Source organism: Hyla sarda, chromosome 8 (assembly GCF_029499605.1).
Source record: "Hyla sarda isolate aHylSar1 chromosome 8, aHylSar1.hap1, whole genome shotgun sequence".
NCBI lineage: Eukaryota > Metazoa > Chordata > Amphibia > Anura > Hylidae > Hyla > Hyla sarda.
Window position 1 is genome coordinate 208,166,459 of NC_079196.1, and position 20,188 is coordinate 208,186,646.

At 44.4% G+C, this 20,188-nt stretch overlaps 1 protein-coding gene across 1 annotated transcript; it reads right to left on the reverse strand.

Annotated features, from left to right (window-relative positions):
• Window positions 1-11,154: 11,154 nt before the first annotated feature.
• On the reverse strand, window positions 11,155-12,297 carry LOC130284476 (ras-related protein Rap-2c-like). The gene has a single exon (XM_056534863.1). It carries the CDS (start codon window positions 12,108-12,110, stop codon window positions 11,469-11,471), a length of 642 nt encoding a protein of 213 aa, XP_056390838.1. The 5' UTR covers window positions 12,111-12,297; the 3' UTR covers window positions 11,155-11,468.
• Window positions 12,298-20,188: the final 7,891 nt, after the last annotated feature.

Consider the following 20,188-nt stretch of genomic DNA (forward strand, 5'->3'; position numbering starts at 1 on the left):
CTTCTCTTCGTATCCCTAATGCCTTTCACGTCTCTCTTCTTAAACCACTCATCCTCAACCGTTTTTCTCCCAAATCTGTTCCTCCCACTCCTGTTTCCGGCTCCTCGGACATCTTCTCTGTCAAAGAGATCTTAGCCTCTAAAAAGGTCAGAGGGAAAACTTTTTTTTAGTGGACTGGGAGGGTTGTGGTCCTGAAGAGAGATCCTGGGAACCTGAGGACAACATCCTAGATAAAAGTCTGCTCCTCAGGTTCTCAAGCCCTAAAAAGAGGGGGAGACCCAAGGGGGGGGGTACTGTTACGCCGAGCGCTCCGGGTCCCCGCTCCTCCCCGGAGCGCTCGCTACACTCTCTCCGCTGCAGCGCTCCGGTCAGATCCACTGACCCGGGGCGCTGCGATTCTGCTGCCAGCCGGGATGCGATTCGCGATGCGGGTAGCGCCCGCTCGCGATGCGCACCCCGGCTCCCGTACCTGACTCGCTCTCCCTCGGTCCTGTCCCGGCGCGCGCGGCCCCGCTCCCTAGGGCGCGCGCGCGCCGGGTCTTTGCGATTTAAAGGGCCACTACGCCGCTGATTGGCGCAGTGATTCCAATTAGTGTCTTCACCTGTGCACTTCCCTATATCACCTCACTTCCCCTGCACTTCCCTGCCGGATCTTGTTGCCATTGTGCCAGTGAAAGCGTTCCTTGTATGTTCCTAGCCTGTGTTCCAGACCTCCTGCCGTTGCCCCTGACTACGATCCTTGCTGCCTGCCCCGACCTTCTGCTACGTCCGACCTTGCTTCTGTCTACTCCCTTGTACCGCGCCTATCTTCAGCAGCCAGAGAGGTTGAGCCGTTGCTAGTGGATACGACCTGGTCACTACCGCCGCAGCAAGACCATCCCGCTTTGCGGCGGGCTCTGGTGAAAACCAGTAGTGACTTAGAACCGATCCACTAGCACGGTCCACGCCAATCCCTCTCTGGCACAGAGGATCCACTACCTGCCAGCCGGCATCGTGACACTGGCATTGATAACGCATTACCTTTATTTGGTTGGTTAGTTATTAGGTTTTGCACACACTTTTTGTTTTTACATTTTTGTCTGTCACTATATTCTGAGAGCCATAACTTCCCCCCCCCCCCCCCCCCCAGGGTTTTTTGATGGTTGTTTTTTGAGCTATTGTTTTCACTGGTACCATTATGGGATAAACATAACTTTTTTGTTAGGTATTTACCTGTCCCTGTTCCAGCGGCATCCCCGCTATGAATGGCAGCTGATGGCACTGTCCCGTTGCTGTGGTAAGCCTATCAGAAAGCGCGGACATCAGGCCGATCAGACACAGTACTGGCATTCCATGATGTCTGATGTGTCACCGGCATTCCTGAGCCTTTATTTCTGTGTTTCGTCTAACCACTGCATTTGGATTCTGGCCTGGCTTGTTTTACTATGCCACCTTGTATAGTCCTGTGCATTTAAGGGACGTCCCCTGGTTGGGGGCCACCAGTTAGGGTGGATTGTCCAAGTAGGTAGAGACAGTGGGTTGAGTTCAGCTCGGGGCTGCACTGTCCCACTACAATATATTTTGCTTGTTTTTTTATACTCTTCTCTTCTCTTTTTTTTTTTTTAAAGGCAGGCTAAACAAAGAACAAAATTCTGCTATTGATTGTTATTTTTTTTTTTTTTTTACAATGTTCAACATGTGGGTAATGCTAAGTTCCCACTGCAGTTGTGCCCTGACCTGTTCACCTGTTCAGGGTCCCCCTTTTTTTTTTTTTTTTTTTGCACCAAAAGGACCCTAAACGGTTTGGAGCACAACTGACACCGCTGGGTGTAACAAATTCCATTGACTTGAGGAATGGGGTTTGTTGTGTCGCCGGTATTTTAGGGTAGTTTTGCAGAGAACTTACCACCCAACTTCCATCCTTCCAATGGACTGAGCAACGGAGATCCCTTTACCGAAGCACAAATGCTGTGTGAACGTAGCATAATTAATACAATAATATTATCATTCAGATTGTTACCAATTATGTGCATGTTTTTTGTTGTTAACAATAATGTGCATGTTTTTTGTTGTTTTACATTTTTACATAATACAAGATTATATAAGGGGATAAATGCAATTCTTCGTGTTTAAAAAAAAAATCTTTTAGCATTTTATCAAACTAAACATGTGATCACTTGATCATTGGTATAGTACACTGCAATTCTTCTGTATTGTAGTATATTATTCCTGTCAGTGTAACACTGACAGGCATACTATTGGGTCCTAATGAGTGTGCTAAAATACTGTGCAACCCTATTATCTTCATTAGGACCCTGGGCTGCCGCAACAACCCAATGGCATCACATCTGTATTGTAGTATATTATTCCTGTCAGCGTAACACTGACAGGCATACTATTGGGTCCTAATCAGTGTGCTAAAATTTTTAGCAAACCTATTACTTTCATTAGGACCCTGGGCTGCTGCAACAACCCAATGGCATCACATCTGTATTGTAGTATATTATTCCTGTCAGCGTAACACTGACAGGCATACTATTGGTTCCTAATCAGTGTGCTAAAATTTTGAGCAAACCTATTACCTTCATTATGAGCCGGGCTGCCGCAACAACCCAATGGCATCACATCTGTATTGACCATGGCATCTAAGAGGTGAAACTGCTGTAATCAGAGTTATCTCAGATCCCAGTAGTAGCCCAGCTATGTTTCATATTCCAGCCCCTACCAGATACCCACAAGATATGTATGACATGACACATATATAAATCACAGAGGGCGAATTAACCCTCGCTTATACATCACAGAATGTTAAGGGGTTATTTTTTTTTTTTTTTTTTTTAATAGTAACAAATATCACCTGATCGGGAAGGCTCTAAATGTCACCTTCCCATGTATTGTTTTATTCTCGTTTTTGTCACCGCATGTGATCTGCATTGTTCTATTTCCAAATTTGGTGCTTTTTCTGCCCGTAATCATTAGAAAGTGTTTACTCGCTTCTTTTAGTCGTATGATCTCATTCAGGATTCAGCTTCCTGGGCAGCAGGTGACTAAGAGACAATACTCATAATGTCCTAAGACCGGTGTAATGTTTTGTGGCGTTTCATTGCCCACGCAGAACCTTATCGTCGGTGTTGGCCTTATAAAATTATAGTCTATTTGCACTTAATTTAAGTTAAAACCTTTGACTTGGAGTCACTCCAAAGACAATAACAGGTAACTGTACTGTGAGCAATTCCCTGATAGAATGTACGGGAACACTCCTGGGGGCATCTCCATCTTGGCACAAGGATCAGACACAATAAGCAAACCTTATTTTTAAACCATGATCACGTTCTAATATCATAAAATAATAGACCCCTGTGGTCACGTCAAGGGACAGGATGGCTGGACCTAAAACTGCCCATGCAAATAATATAGCTATGGCTTAGAGCAGTGTTTCCCAACCAAGGTGCCTCCAGCTGTTGCAAAACTACAACTCCCAGCATGCCCGGACAGCCAAAGGCTGTCCGGGCATGCTGGGAGTTGTAGTTTTGCAACAGCTGGGGGCACCCTGGTTTGGAAACACTTCGGCTGTCCGGGCATGCTGGGAATTGTAGTTTTGCAACAGCTGGAGGCACCCAGTTTGGGAAACACCGGCTTAGAGGAAAGTTGTTTTCCTCGACTGCCGAGTTGAACCCCATTCGCATCACATTTTGGGGCATATGTTGAGTTTGGCATCTGCTTTCTGTCAAAGAAGGATGCCCATGTGTAGACCATGGTGTTGGTTCACTTTAGTCTACCACAGAAACAAGATACGGAAAAAAGAACCGGTCACAATGACACTATGTTTGGCCCATTTAAAGGGGTACTCCGCCCCTAGACATCTTATCCCCTATCCAGATAAGATGTCAGATCCGCCACCTGTTGCGGCTTCCGGAAACACTGGAGGCTTCGGCTCCTGACCACGGTGACATGCAAGTATATGGGAGGGGGCGTGATAGCCGTCACGCCCCCTCCCTAAGACTTGCATTGAGGGGGCGGGGTGGGGCGTGATGTCACATGGGGGCGGAGTGGTGACATCACGATCTCCCGATACCGTGGTCGTGAGGTGTTAGGATGGGAGCCTCCAGCGTTTCCGGAAGCGGCAATAGGTGGGTGCTACAGCCGAGATCCCGGGGGTCCCCAGCGACGGGACCCCCGCGATCTGACATCTTATCCCCTATCCTTTGGATAGGGGATAAGATGTCTAGGAGTGGAGTACTCCTTTAAGGGGTATTCCAAACTTCAAAAGTTAAATCAAACAAGATGATTACTGGGGATGCGATCACTAAGACCCCCACAAATGTCAAGAACAAATATAATTTTATTAGAGGAGCAACTGATCCTCCTTCTTGGGTTTGGTGGGGGTCCCAGGTGTTGGACTCCCATTGATCAGCATGTTATCCCTTATGTACAAGGGACAACTTTTGTTGTTCAGCCACCGCAACACTTAAATGGTCGCTCTCATTAAAACAAATTTTTGCTATTGCACTCCTTATGGTAAATTAAAAAAAAAATCTTTCTAATGTACTTTGTTAAAAAAAATTACAAAAAATTTAGTTTTCTATGTTTTATTTGTGCCACTAGGTGTCTCCCGACTTGTCCAGAGCAGATTTTCCCCCCATCTCTTGCACAGACTTTGGACTCCTGCTGGCCTGGCAGAAGTCCAAAATCAGGAAATGCAGTCTGGAGTGCTGAGGGGAGTGTGTGCAGCCTTATCCAATCATAGCTCATCTCACATTGAACTGCTCTGGGCTGTGTGTAGCAGAGTGAGGGAGGAAGTTCTCCCCTGTATGGCTTCAGATGATGTCACGCCTGCTGGGGAACACCCCTTCCCAGTCTGTGAATCTGACTGAGCAGAAAATACAGAGCGATATCAAGGTAGAAAACGAAAAAATAATAAAAATAAAGGTGACGCAAAACGGTGCTGTTGTTTCAGTGATACGCTCCGGCTCCAGGCTTGGAGCTGCCTTCCCTCCCTGCACCCGGGTGAAGTTTGCTTTGTATATGGACATTTCTGCAATAAAGTCCGGATTTTAAGCTATGTTATAGTGAGTGCAGACATAATTTTTTCCTCTACTTGGATATTTTTGGTGAATTGCTGGTTCTTCTAATGTCTATCACCCCATCTACACTTCACCGCGATTCTTATCTGTATGTGCTAAAACAAGGCTACTGCTATTAGTGTTACAGTGCCCATCCCCCACCTCTTCATTGTCTGGATAATAAAAATAAATTCAGGGGGTAGTTTATCATGATGGGGGCAGTAAACTGGGAGGATTATAACATTTAACAAGATCATGAGAGTAACCACTCACGCAAAGGAAGCGCCCCAGGACGCATCTAATTTATATGTTTGTGGACCTGTTGAAAGCGCTTTTGAGCGCCGAAACGCATTGTCCGAAGAAAAATTCCTATACATTGTCCTGTGCAACCGGGGCATCTTGAGTCTGTTCCTTGCTAGCAGAAGCGCTCTACATAATTCCCCATTTTTATCTACCCATTCTCCTTCCAAGATCATTACAGGTTCTCTTTAATGCAACCTCTGGGACCCCTCACAATCTCCAGATTGGGGCCTGAATGGGGTGAGGTTGGCGTTAGCTCTTTGCATTGTCTATGGAGATGCCAGAGATACACCAGATCTGTACGCTGATGTTCACAATACCCCTTTATAGTCAATGGGCTTGTCAAGAACATATTGGGGTTAAGGTCAGGATTTAGGGCTCAAGTCCCGCAGGAGCACGTGAGAACAGAGTCGCTGCACTTTTTCCACAGCAGGAACACTGTTCCCATTAGCAGGACCAGCCCGTGAGTGGAAATCTTGGGTAAGTTCCCACACTTCTTATTATCCCAGGACTTGACCCCTGTCAGGATCCCTATTTAGCTGGTTTCTGATGTATAGTTGTGGTGTCCCAGCACCGGTGGCTGTCCTGTGCGTTGCGGATCTCCTCGGGCATGCCTGCTGCTCATGTGTTGGGCCCAGTCAGCAAATCTTTACTATGTTCACTACTCATGCACTTTATTATTCTCCGTGTATTTGTTGTATTCTTTATGTTATTCATGTACTGTGCCTTTAAGCAGGAGATGCAGTGTTAAGCAGGTGGCCCTGCCTGCCCAATAGGAATTGGTAAGGGGGCTTGCCCCAGTCTAGCTCCAGGCTAGTGTGCTTAGTACAGCGAGGAAAGGAGATGGAAGAAGTGTGTGGCCTTAAGAAAATATCTTCTCAAGTCCTCCCCGCCATTTTGCCAGAGTTCCCCGTACAGTGGTGAGTCAAGCTCTGGTGGTGTTTGTAATTGGACCTTGTCATAACCCTAGTCAGTGTGGGATATCTTCAAGTCTCAAATCTCTGTAATTCAAGAGGGTAAAAAGCCCCATAAGTCCCAGCAACAGGGCTCCCAAGAGTTACACTGCATCCCTTCTCTTCTGCACCATACTGTCTGTGTAATCCCATCTGCACCCAGCTCAGTATAGACAGTTATCCGTAACCCGACGTCAGTGTGTTTTTTTTACCCCCTGTGTCTGGCCCAGGAGAAGCTATCTCCAACCTTGGACCATGTATAGGCTAACGGTGTCCTGGCGTCACGAAGTGATAAGAATTCCTTGCACCCCCGCGTCACCACATAGTTGGATGTATTCCCCTGAAAGTAATATGAATCGGGCCCTATTTTAAGAAAGCTAGAGAAAAGATTAGCAAACACTCTGGACGACCCATAGGATTGAATAGTTAAAATCCAACATGTCTGATCTTTGTTGGGAGACATGGGAGGATAGTCTGATACTCCAACCAATATACAATATGTATGGTCAGCTTTAACCTATTTCACCAGCTGCCTGTTCTCCGGAGCTGCTGTTCTCTGTTGGTAAAACCATAATCAGCCATTTTGGGAACCGTGGAAGCCTGTATGTGGTCACTGGGTCACCAAGCATGCCTATGTAGGATGGACTTGTGCCAATATGTTATTGTTGGCGAAGCCGGTGATCTAGTGGGTATGTTCTGGTGCTTTTACTCTTTGTAGAAGACCCAAGAGACTTTTTTCAATACTGTTTTAGTATGAAGCACAGGATAGGTGATAAGTGTCTGATCGTGCAGGGGGTCCAAAACAAGGCCCCGTTTCTCCCTGTTCGTGAAGCAGGGTTTCGGCACTGTCTATGGGAGAGCATGGGATACCCTCTATAGAGCTCTCGTGTATCTCCAGCACTCCCATAGACGATGTATATAGCTCATGCTGACCTCACCACTCCATGCAGCGGGGAATGTCGAGGCCCAGTTCTGAAGATCTACTCTGGGACCCCCACGTTCACACATTTATCCCCTTTCCTGCTCATAGGGGTTAAGCTTTAAAGTAGCTAAGCCCCCTTTAATGGTACACGGGCTGCATAAGCAAGGCACTTAAAGGAGTACTCCGCCCCTAGACATCTTATCCCTTATCCAAAGGATAGGGGATAAGATGTCTGATCGTGGGGGTCCCGCCTCTGGGGACAATCTCTGTGCAGCACCCGGTGTTCATTTAGAACACTGGGTGCGGGCGGCAGGGGTCGTGACCTCAGGACCATGCCCCTCGTGACGTCACACCACACCCCCTCAATGCAAGTCTATGAAAGGGGGGCATGGCGTGACAACATGAGGGGCGTGTGCATGATGGCATGACCCCCACCGCCTGCTCCAAGCGTTTGGAACAAAATGTTCCGAACGCTGGGGCAGTGGAGTACCCATTTCATGTTATGGCTGTAAAATTTCACTGAATGGGAATAACAAGTCATTTTTCCAGAGATTCAATGGAATTAAATATAAACAATTAACAATTTTCAAGCCATAATTTTTAGCCATTTTTTGGGTGCTGTTTTACGGCTCACAGAACAGACTTAATCACTGAGTGTGAATATAGCCTTAGAGTTTCCAGAGACTGAGAGAGAACTGTAAACTTGGGAGAGCTGTAACCACAGTCTTATTAAAGGGGTACTCTGCTGGAAAACTATTTTTTTTTTTTTTTATCAACTGGTGCCAGAAACAGATTTGTAAATTACTTCTATTTAAAAATCTTAAACTTTCCAGTACTTATCAGCTGCTGTATTCTTTACTTTTTGAATTCCTTTTCTGTCTGACCACAGTGCTCTCTGCTGACACCTCTGACCATGTCAGGAAATGTCCAGAGTAGGAACAAATCCCCATAGCAAACCTCTCCTGCTCTGGACAGTTCCTGACATGGACAGAGGTGTCAGCAGAGAGCACTGTGGTCAGACAGAAAGGAAATTCAAAAAGAAAAGAACTTCCTTTGTAGTATACAGCAACTGATAAGTACTAGAAGGATTAAGATTTTTAAACAGAAATAATTTACAAATCTGTTTAACTTTCTGCCACCAGTTGATTTGTATAATTTTTTTCCCTCCGGAGTGCCCCTCTAATAGAATTTCAGCGAAATGTCACACACAGTCATCTGAATGGGGTTTAGCAAGCACAATGATTCCTTCAGGCCCCATTCAGATGAAAAGAACCGTCATGGAAATTTCTGTAAGAAATATCTATGAGTGAATGCAAAGACATCTCTCCATTCCTCTCAGTCATGGCCCGGGGGCGGTTTGTCCTTCCCCCGGGGTGATGTTGTACTTGTTAGGACAGAGAGGTTCTGGTTCTGCTCTTATATAATCCATGTGAGCGGATCAGAAGCAGGAAGGGAGATGTCCATTTTAGGTGAGGTACGGTGTTATTTATTGAGGGTAAACATGTTGTACATACTGTACCGGCCATTGTTCTCTGTGTGCTCAGCCATAGCCAGGCTCCGGTCTGGACAAACTACAAAGACAACTCATGTGGAAAACAAAAAAAAGTCACCCTGACAGTGGGGGAGGTCATGTCACTAGTCCAGTGTTTCCCAACCAGGGGGCCTCCAGCTGATGCAAAACTACAACTCCCAGCATGCCCAATCTGCCAAAGGCTGTCCGGGCATGCTGGGAGTTGTAGTTTTGCACAAATTGGTGATTATTAGCATCTCACGTCCTTGAATGACAGAACTGCAGGGAAGACTGACACAAGAAGGATGGAAGGAGAAAGGAAGATAGATAGATAGATAGATAGATAGATAAATAGATAGATATGAGATAGATAGATAGATATGAGATAGATAGATATGAGATAGATAGATATGAGATAGATAGATAGATAGATATGAAATAGATAGATATGAGATAGATAGATATGAGATAGATAGATATGAGATAGATAGATATGAGATAGATAGATAGATAGATAGATAGATATGAGATAGATAGATATGAGATAGATAGATATGAGATAGATAGATATGAGATAGATAGATAGATATGAGATAGATAGATAGATATGAGATAGATAGATATGAGATAGATAGATATGAGATAGATAGATATGAGATAGATAGATATGAGATAGATAGATAGATAGATATGGGATAGATATGGAATAGATAGATAGATAGATATGAGATAGATAGATATGAGATAGATAGATATGAGATAGATAGATAGATAGATATGAGATAGATAGATATGAGATAGATATGAGATAGATATGAGATAGATAGATATGAGACAGATAGATATGAGACAGATAGATATGAGACAGATAGATATGAGACAGATAGATATGAGATAGATATGAGATAGATATGAGATAGATAGATATGAGATAGATATGAGACAGATAAATAGATATATATGAGATAGATAGATAGATATGAGATAGATAGATTGATAGATATGAGATAGATAGATAGATTTGAGATAGATAGATAGATAGATAGATATGAGATAGATAGATAGATAGATAGATATGAGATAGATAGATAGATTTGAGATAGATATGAGATAGATAGATAGGAGATAGGTAGATAGATAGATAGATATGAGATAGATAGATTGATAGATATGAGATAGATAGATATGAGATAGATAGATATGAGATAGATATGAGATAGATAGATTGATAGATATGAGATAGATAGATATGAGATAGATAGATATGAGATAGATAGATAGATAGATATGAGATAGATAGATAGATAGATAGATATGAGATAGATAGATAGATAGATAGATATGAGATAGATAGATAGATATGAGATAGATAGATATGAGATAGATAGATATGAGATAGATAGATAGATTTGAGATAGATATGAGATAGATAGATAGGAGATAGGTAGATAGATAGATAGATAGATAGATATGAGATAGATATGATAGATAGTGATATCCTCTTTATACGGGTGCATTTATTTATGTATTTACTTTCTACATTCATTCAAATGTGTAAACTTGGGGGAAAGCAGCAAGAAATGGACACAACATAGAAGTGTTTGTTAAATTGACAGTTTATTGATTTGTTATCCTCATTACTAGAACATTCTTTGATTCTATTGGTTGATTGATTGATCAAATGCAAACAGCCCCCCCCCCCTCCCCCGTGCTGCATGATTGACAAGTAACGCTCCACAATGACTATTATGATGATGCAAAAGGGAAGCGTTAGACGGAACACAAATCCCCCCCCCAAAAAAACAATAACACAAATCAGCATTGCCCATTTACACCGCCCCGACAAGGCGACGCGTTTTGACTCATATTTATGTCCTGGGTCTATAAAAAGCCTCAGGCTGGGCCCGCACCGCACTGTGCAAATATTTTCACTCCCAATAGCATATAGTAGCATAGTAATACCTAGTACAACCACCTGGGTAGCTGAAGCACAGGCAAGCTGTTGCAAAACTACAACTCCCAGCATGCCCGGACAGCCAACGGCTGTCCGGGCATGCTGGGAGTTGTAGTTTTGCAACACCTTGAGGTGTGGTAGGACCTGTTACATATTTAGCATTGTGGCCTCAGACGCTTCCAGATCAGAATCAGCTGTAAAATATAATGACGGATCTAGAACTAATAAACTACTTAAGTCAATTTTTGACATTTTTTTTCTTTAAAAATAAAAAATTAAATCAATAGCAAAAGTTTGATCCAGTTCTACAAATCGCCCCTCAATAGCCAGTACCTACATACTGTCACCTATAAGGCAAATGCACACTACATTGACCCCTTATATATATAAAAAAAAATAAAAAAATACAAAAATCCGATTTAAATAAAAAAAAAAAAAAAAATTCAAAACAAAAACAAATTTTAAATGACATATTTAGGATCACATTGGCTTCTATGGAAATGAGAAACAAGAATTATACAAATAATTAGATCATACATCATTCCCCCCCTCCCCCTCTGTAGTGTGCACAAGTCCTATAGGCAACAATGACTTTCTAACCAATATGGAATCTGGTTGGTTAACAACATTCTGGTACTTAGGGTTCCTCGGCCACCGAAGAGCCACACATGGGCAACCTACGACGCAGAAGTTTCGACATGATGCGTGTTCCTTACGAATGTGCTCAGGAGCGACCAGCGACTCCTAAATATCCATCTCCATCAGTTCTTGGGACTCAGAGGTTCCTCTAGGACAAGATACAGTTCTGTTGCTTCCGTCGAGGATGCCTCTTCCTCGGTTCGGGTTGCGCGCTGGCTCGGCGCCGCTCTAACGCCGGGCTCAGCAGGCACGGCAGGTTAACCCTGCGTAAGAGTTCCTCGAACACCTCCTGAACTTTGTGGTTGAGTTTGGCGGAGGTCTCTACGTAGCCGCTGTCCCATTCCAGTTCCGCAGTCGCCGCAGCCTGTAGCGCCATGAGTTGCCCAGCCTTGGACTCCACGCCGGGGAACAAGTCCGTCTTGTTTCCGATGACCACGATGGGCACGTCGTTCTCCCCCTTGATTTGGAGGATCTCCTCCCGTAGCCTTTCCACTTCTTGGAAGGACTCGAGGTCGGCCAGGGAGTAGACCAAGGCGAAGGCGTCACCTTGTTGGATGCGCAGCTTCTGCATGGCCGGGAAGGAGTAGCTGCCGCTGGTGTCCACGATCTCGATGCGGAATCGGAGGGCGTTGGGCTCCGGGTCAAGGCAGTAGACCTCCTCCACCGTGCACCGGTGTCGGGGCTCGAAATGTTCATGTAACAACTGCTGGATCAGCGCCGTCTTGCCCACACCGGCGGCCCCCATGAAGACCAGGCGTACCGTGCCGGTGGACTGCACAGAAATGGACATGGTGGTCACTCTTGCAGTCAGTAGAGATCTTCAGCACCACGATGGGAAACTTCTTCAGAGATGGCGGTGTTCTCTACACCTGTACGCTCTCTATATCGGATCACTTCTTGGTAGACCGTAGAGATCTTCTTCACCGGGAGGAAAGCTCTGATCTCCTCCACTCCTCAGTCACTACTAATTCTCACACCTCCAGCACAGAACCTGTTCCTTCTCATCTGCGACTCCTACTTTTATGCGTGAGTCCTCGCAGCCTCAGCCAATCCCGCGTCACTGCTGGGAGGCTGGCAAACGCCATGTGCCAAGATTATCAGACTTTTTTTTTTTTCCTACACAATACACGTGTCTTCTGTGTTTATTGCAACTTATCCAGGAGAGAAAGGATGTGGGAGGCGCAGGCTGCAGAGTCTAGAAGGGACTAAGAAGCCTTTTTTTTTTTTACCTATTACAGGTAATGGTTTATTTATTTACCTCTAGGGTGTAGCTATAGACCATCCACAGGTAGACGTTGCACCCTGGTTCTGGTCCCTGATGGTGCCCTAAGACCCCACTGCCATATAGACATCACTATTATAGGTGGCGTGTAATAGGTTTGCCAGGAACTCTGGAGCTTCATGTTATAGCTCATTATTGATGATCTATACAAGTGGACTCCAAACTGTGGATCTCCAGCTGTTGCAAAACTTCAACTCCCAGCATGCCCGAACAGCCAATGGGTTGCAGAGGTTGTGGACCTGGTTGCTCAGTTCACCTCATCTCTGATTTCTCAACATTGATGAGCTATATCAGTGGTCTCCAAATGGTGGACCTCCAGCTGTTGCAAAACTACAACTACCAGCATGCCCGGACAGCCAATGGGTTGCAGAGGTTGTGTTTGCTCAGTTCATCTCAGCTCTGATTTCTCAACATTGATGAGCTATATCAGTGGTCTCCAAATGGTGGGCCTCCAGCTGTTGGGAAACTACAACTACCAGCATGCCCGGACAGCCGTTGGCTGTCCGGGCATGCTGGGAGTTATAGTTTCCCAACAGCTGGAGGCCCACCGTTTGGAGACCGTTGCTATATGGGTTGCAGAGGTTGTGGCTGCTCAGTTCAGCTCAGCTCTGATTTCTCATTATTGACAATATAGATCAAAGGTTTCCAAATGGTTGACCTCCAGCTGTTGCAAAACTACAACTACCAGCTTGCTGGGGGTTGTAGTTTCCCAACAGCTGCAGGCCCACCCTTTGGAGACCGCTGCTATATGGGTTGCAGAGGATGTGGCTGCTCAGTTCAGCTCGGCTCTGATTTCTCATTATTGACAATCTAGATCCGTGGTCTCCAAATGGTTGACCTCCAGCTGTTGCAAAACTATATGGGTTGCAGAGGTTGTAGCTACTCAGTTCAGCTCGGCTCTGATTTCTTATTATTGACAATCTAGATCAGTGGTCTCCAAACGGTTGAACTCCAGCTGTTGCAAAACTACAACTCCCAGCATGCTGGAGGTTATAGTTTCCCAACAGCTGGAGTCCCACCGTCTGGAGACCGCTGCTATATGGGTTGCAGAGGCTGTAGCTGCTCAGTTTAGCTCAGCTCTGATTTCTTATTATTTACAATCTAGATCAGTGGTCTCCAAACGGTTGAACTCCAGCTGTTGCAAAACTACAACTCCCAGCATGCTGGAGGTTATAGTTTCCCAACAGCTGGAGTCCCACCGTCTGGAGACCGCTGCTATATGGGTTGCAGAGGCTGTAGCTGCTCAGTTTAGCTCAGCTCTGATTTCTTATTATTTACAATCTAGATCAGTGGTCTCCAAATGGTTGACCTCCAGCTGTTGCAAAACTACAACTCCCAGCATGCTGGGGATTGTAGTATCGCAAAAGCTGGAGGTCCACCATTTGGAGACCACCGCTCTATAAAGAAGGTGTATCGTAGGTGTATGATGCACCAAAAACATACGATCAAAATGCAGGGAAAACCTCTTTGAGAAGACCACCCAAAATTGCATTGAAAAGTAGTCTTCCGTAGGGGGGTGGTCTTCTCAAAGTAATCTGTCAAACAAAATCTAGTTTTCTCCTAGATGGGGTCTTTTAGAGGTTTCAATGTATACATCTTGGTTCCAGCAGAATAGGGGGAAAAAATTGCATGTATAACAAGCTCCACTATTGAAAACAATGGGACTCTGCTGCAACAAAATTTCCATTTGTAAATTCCGCCATGTGACCGTAGCCTAAGCGCGTTTTGCGTTTTCCGGAGAGACTTAGAAGTTTTTTACTCAAGTTTTTACTGACTTTGCACTGAGACCCACCAAGCACCTCAGAAACCCTAAGGGCCCATTCATACTACGTATTTTCAGAGCAGAATTTCGCTCTGGAATTCTGCACAGAAATGACAGTGCAGCAGCCTCCCATTGTTTTCAGCGGAATTCTGCCGTACCATTCACACTCCGGACGTTCCGCGGACGAAATTCCGCATCCCTGACTTCGGAGACGGCGCACTTCTGAGATGGAATCCTTGTAGTGTGAATGGGCCCTAAAAGGGGGCGCGTCCTTTGTTTTTTCATATGTTCCGAGATATTTACTAGCCAACGGGCTGTCCGGGCATGCTGGGAGTTGTAGTTCTGCACCAGCTGGAGGCACCCTGGTTGGGATACACTGGCGTATCCAATCCGCATTCTATCAATGCCCCAATAACTTGCCTATGTATTTCAGTGAATATCTGTGACAATGGCTGACATTGATTTATGGAACGTCGTTGCTCTAACCCACGGCTGGAGAACCTAACCAGACAGGTCTATTTTTACACAATAGAATGAGCGTGAACACAAAAAGACAATGTGGGCCATTATCATAGCTGACAGCTGGGAGGTTGTGAAATGTTATCACATCCTATGTGTCGCTTTATTCACACTATGCTTCTTCCTGGGAAATAAACCTATGGTCTACGGCACTGTTTTCCAACCTGTGTGCCTCCAGCTGTTGCAAAACTCCAACTCCCAGCATGCCCAACTGACCGCATTATAAGTCAATCAGATCTGCAGGGCACCACTGGTTTTTATCCTGCAATGGATACTTCCTTCCTTAAACCAAAGTTTCCCAACCAGAGTGCCTCCAGCTGTTGCAAAACTACAACTCCCAGCATGCCCGGACAGCCAAAGGCTGTCCGGGCATGCTGGGAGTTGTAGTTTTGCAACAGCTAAAGACACCCTGGTTGGGAAACTCTGGAGACTATTTAAAGGGGTACTCCGGTGAAAACCTTTTTCTTTTTAAATCAACTGGTGTCAGAAAGTTAAACAGATTTGTAAATTACTTCTATTAATTCTTAATCCTTCCAGTACTTATTAGTGGCTGTATACTACGGAGGAAATTCTTTTCTTTTGGGATTTCCTTTCTGTCACGACCACAGTGCTCTCTGCTGACACCTCTTAGGAACCACCATTTTAGGAACTGTCCAGAGCAGGATAGGTATGCTATGGGGATTTTCTCCTACTCTGGGCAGTTCCTGAAATGGACAGAGGTGTCAGCAGAGCGCACTGTGGTCGTGACAGAACAGAAATCCCAAAAGAAAAGAATTTCCTCTGTAGTATACAGCCGCTAATAAGTACTGGAAGGATTAAGATTTTTTTTAATAGAAGTAATTTACAAATCTGTTTAACTTTCTGGCACCAGTTGATTAAAAAAAAAAAGCTTTCCACCGGAGTACCCCTTTAAACTCCTGACAGAGCTACTATAGACAGACAGATATATCACTGACTTTGACAGCCAGGGAGTCTTTTCACCAATCTCTCTACCTCAGTAATGACATAGACAAAAGGGTACATATAAAGGGCAGTGGGTGGGCTTCAAAAATGTGAAAACGGTTTGTTAATATCGTGTTCCTGTGCTGAGATATGATGGTTTGAAGTTAGAGGCCCAAAGCCTGAGGCAGCAGTACTGACAGAGGTCTCTTCAGGGAGCTTGTTGTCATGGAGACAATCACTACTTCACATGGTATACGCATCCTAGGAGGCTTAAATGGAGATTATGGGGCAGATTTATCAAAACCTGTGTACAGAAAGAGTGGTGCAGTTGCCCATAGCAACCAATCAGATCGCTTCTTTCATTTTTAAAGAGGCCTGTGAAAAATGAAAGAAGAAATCTGATTGGTTGCTAGGGGCAACTGCACCACTCTTTCCCTACACAGGTTTTGATAAATCTCCCCCTATGTGTCTCTATGTGCCTACATAAATGCATCCGGACGCTGGTTTCCCAGTTGGACTGGAAGTATATGGCAGTGTTATGTGGGAAATCTATGGTAGTATTATTTAGAAATTGTATATGGACACTAAATCGCTGTGACAAATCGCAATCGCCCCGTTTCTTAGGGGACCCCTGAGGAGTGGAGGCATATGGATTGTTATGTGAGCACTAGATGGTAGTGTGGTGGCGGGGTGTGTGGTGCAGGGCAGATGTTGTTACCCTAGGGGCAGATTGCATTAACAATTTGTATTCGTGACGCCAGGGTGTGGTTTAGCCTATAACCACCCGAAGGTATACCGCTGGATCCTGGGCTAGGCACGGGGGCAATAAAGGCTCCGACGCCAAGTTGTGGACAACGGTAGCTTTACTGAGGGTAGACAGATGGTAAAGTTTATACAGTTCAGCCAGGGCCCAAGGAGGAAACCAGTGATGCAGAGACTAGCAGGGAGCCCATAAGTCACTATTGGGGTCACCTGGTCACTGGTACCTCCTGGGTAACAATCACATGACATATCACATGGTATAACTCTTAAAGCAACATTACATTTTATAACACTTTACATGGTAAAACATATTTACAATGGGGAAACAAGTGCAGGGGACACTGAAGGAGGCTGCCTGACAGGACAGCAGGAGCACGGGGGAACACCTCCCGTACTGGGCCACCACAGTAGTATTATTTAGAAATTGTAGGAATTTAGGCATTGTATTACTGAACCACTCTATTGTTTGGCATTGTTTAAGGGGTGGAAAACTGGGCAACTGTCCACGGCTCATGTTTTATAGGGAGCTCCTGAGGACTGGAAGTACATGGAACTATATGGTAGTATTATGTGGTACTATATGTTATTACGGTACTTTTTACAGATTGTGATATTTAGGCATTCTATTTGGGCACTTCTTTCTATTGTGTGGGCATTGCATGCAATAGGAGTATCATTTGGCATTGTATAGAGGACAGTCAACCAGGGCCCCTGTTTTTAGGAGACCCCTTAGGACTTAAAATATATGATAGTGCTATGTGGACACTATATCGCAGCATTATGTAGAAATTGTATTATCGGTATAAAGTAAATGCATTTAGGCACTGATATTGTGTGGGCATTGTACAGGAAAATTATAGGACATTATTTAAAGGGGTACTCCCGTGGAAAACTTTTTTTTTTTTTTAAATCAACTGGTGCCAGAAAGTTAAACAGATTTGTAAATTACTTCTATTAAAAAATCTTAATCCTTCCAGTACTTTTTAGGGGCTGTATGCTACAGAGGAAATGTTTATCTTTTTTAATTTCTCTTCTATCAAGAGCACAGTGCTCTCTGCTGACACTTCTGTCCATTTTAGGAACTGTCCAGAGCAGCATATATTTGCTATGGGGATTTTCTCCTGCTCTGGAAAGTTCCTAAAATGGACAGCAGAGGTCAGCACAGAGCGAAGAGAAATCCCAAAAAGAAAAGAATTTCCTCAGTAGTATACAGCCATTAAAAAGTGCTGGAAGGATTAAGATTTTTTAATAGAAGTAATTAAGAAATCTGTTTAACTTTCTGACACCAGTTGATTTAAAAAAAAAAATAGTTTTACACGGGAGAACCCCTTTAAGGGTAGCAATTGGGAGAGGACTGAGAATATATAGGAGCATAGTAGGATATATAGGAGCATGGTAGTATTAGTTAAGTATATATATATATATATATATATATATATATATATATATGGTGAGGGCAAATATTATTTATTCCAGTGTTTTCCAACCAGTGTGCCTCCAGCTGTTGTGAAACTACAACTCCCGGCATGCCCGGACAGCCGTTGGCTGTCCGGGCATGCTGGGAGTTGTAGTTTTGCAACAGCTGGAGGCACACTGGTTGGAAAACGCTGGAATGAATAATATAGGTCCTGTCTGTGGTTACCTAGAAGTTCTGTGCCCAGTTCTAGTGACGCAGTGGTGCATCGATTATTGTGTTCAGACCCAAAATATGAGAATTTTGGCAAATACCAATGGGACAGGTAATGCATGCAATAAAATGTCATTTTTATTTAATTGGTTACAGAATAACTGATTTCCTCTATCATGACGATTTTACAAGCTTGGCCTTCTGCATATATATATATATTTATCTATCTATCTATCTATCTATATATATATATAGATGTGAAGTCTTGTGAATATATATATATATATATCCTCAAAAAAGTGGAAGCGGCACTCCAAGATCACATCAAAATAGTGGTTTATTCACTCATCTGTGTAAGCGACGTTTCGGCTTATCAATAAAGCCTTTCTCAAGCATGAGGATATCACGTTGGGGGTCGGTCTGCCCCTGAAGCTGAGCACCCAGACGGATCTAGAATCCTGTACCACGGTGCTTCTTCTTTGTTTTCCTTTTATATATATATATATATATATATATATATATATATATATATATATTAGAATTGTCGGGAAGGGACATCCCAATTTGGCCTGCAGGAGTCACATTTCTCCTAAATGTTATTTATCACTGAATTGTTTCCAGTACATGAGAGCAACAGGAAAAACCAACATGATCTGTATTGTCACAGAGGTGGAGCGTCTCTTAAAGGGGTACTCCGGTGAAAACCTTTTTTCTTTTAAATCAACTGGTGGCAGAAAGTTAAACATATTTGTAAATTACTTCTATTAAAAAATCTTAATCCTTCCTGTACTTATTAGCTGCTGAATACTACAGAGGAAATTCCTTTCTTTTTGGAATGCTCCCTGATGACATCACGACCACAGTTCTCTCTGCTGACATTATTATAATAATAATAACGCTTTATTTATTGTTGTCCTTAGTGGGATTTGAACTCAAGTCCTCAGCACTGCAAGGCAGCAGTGCTAACCACTGAGCCACCATGCTGCCCTTAGCATACATCTGCTATGCATGGTTGCTAAAATGGACAGAGATGTCAGCAGAGAGCACTGTGCTCTTAATATCATCAGTTTTCCAAAAAGAAAGGAATTTCCTCTGTAGAATCTCACAGCTAATAAGTACTGGAAGGATTAAGATTTTTTAATAGAAGTAATTCACAAATATGTTTAACTTTCTGCCACCAGTTGATTTAAAAGAAAAAAGGTGGCGTGGCTTGGCGCTTGCTGGAGATGGCAGCTTAGGCTGAGAGCTCCGTGCCCAAGCGACTACTACAGCGACTTGTGGACTGTCCACAGCAAAGAATTACTACCCCACCTGACCCATACCACCAGCTATGTCCCATAGGAACAGAAAGAGGGTGAAATCTGGAGTGAAACTCCGAAAACTGACCGATTTCTACATCTCGGCAGATCCTCTGGACTCTCAAGATGGCGCTTCTTCTCCGGCGGCCTCGGAGTCCTCCGCGTGTCACCAAAGTCCGCCTGCACACCTACCCGCTACACGTGCAGCTTGCAGAAGCTCCTCGGTACCTCCATCCTCACCACCGGAGGCCCCGGTGTCTTCGTCTGGGAGATCCGTGCTGGCAGCGGGAAGTCCTCATCGGGTTGCGGACAGGGCGTCTGCTTCAGCCCCTGCATCTCCCCTGTCTGGAAGCCCTGCGAAACAACGCCAGCGACTTCAGGAGGCGCCAGGGGTGAGTGTCTCTCCTGCCCCATGTATTGCAGACTGCCTAGCGAGCCACCCCACTAGTGAGGATCCGATTACGGGTCTTACTCTCAAAAACATGCTGGTTGCCTTACAACAATCCATCCATGCTGATGTTGCCTCCATGCTAAAACCGGTACAATTAGACCTAGTGGAGGTGAAGCAGAGAGTCGGGCATGCTGAAACAAAGCTGGGTGAATATGCTGCCTCACATAACGCCCTCATTGATGCACACTATGAGCTAGAAGCTGAGGTGGCTACCATGCGGGCTAA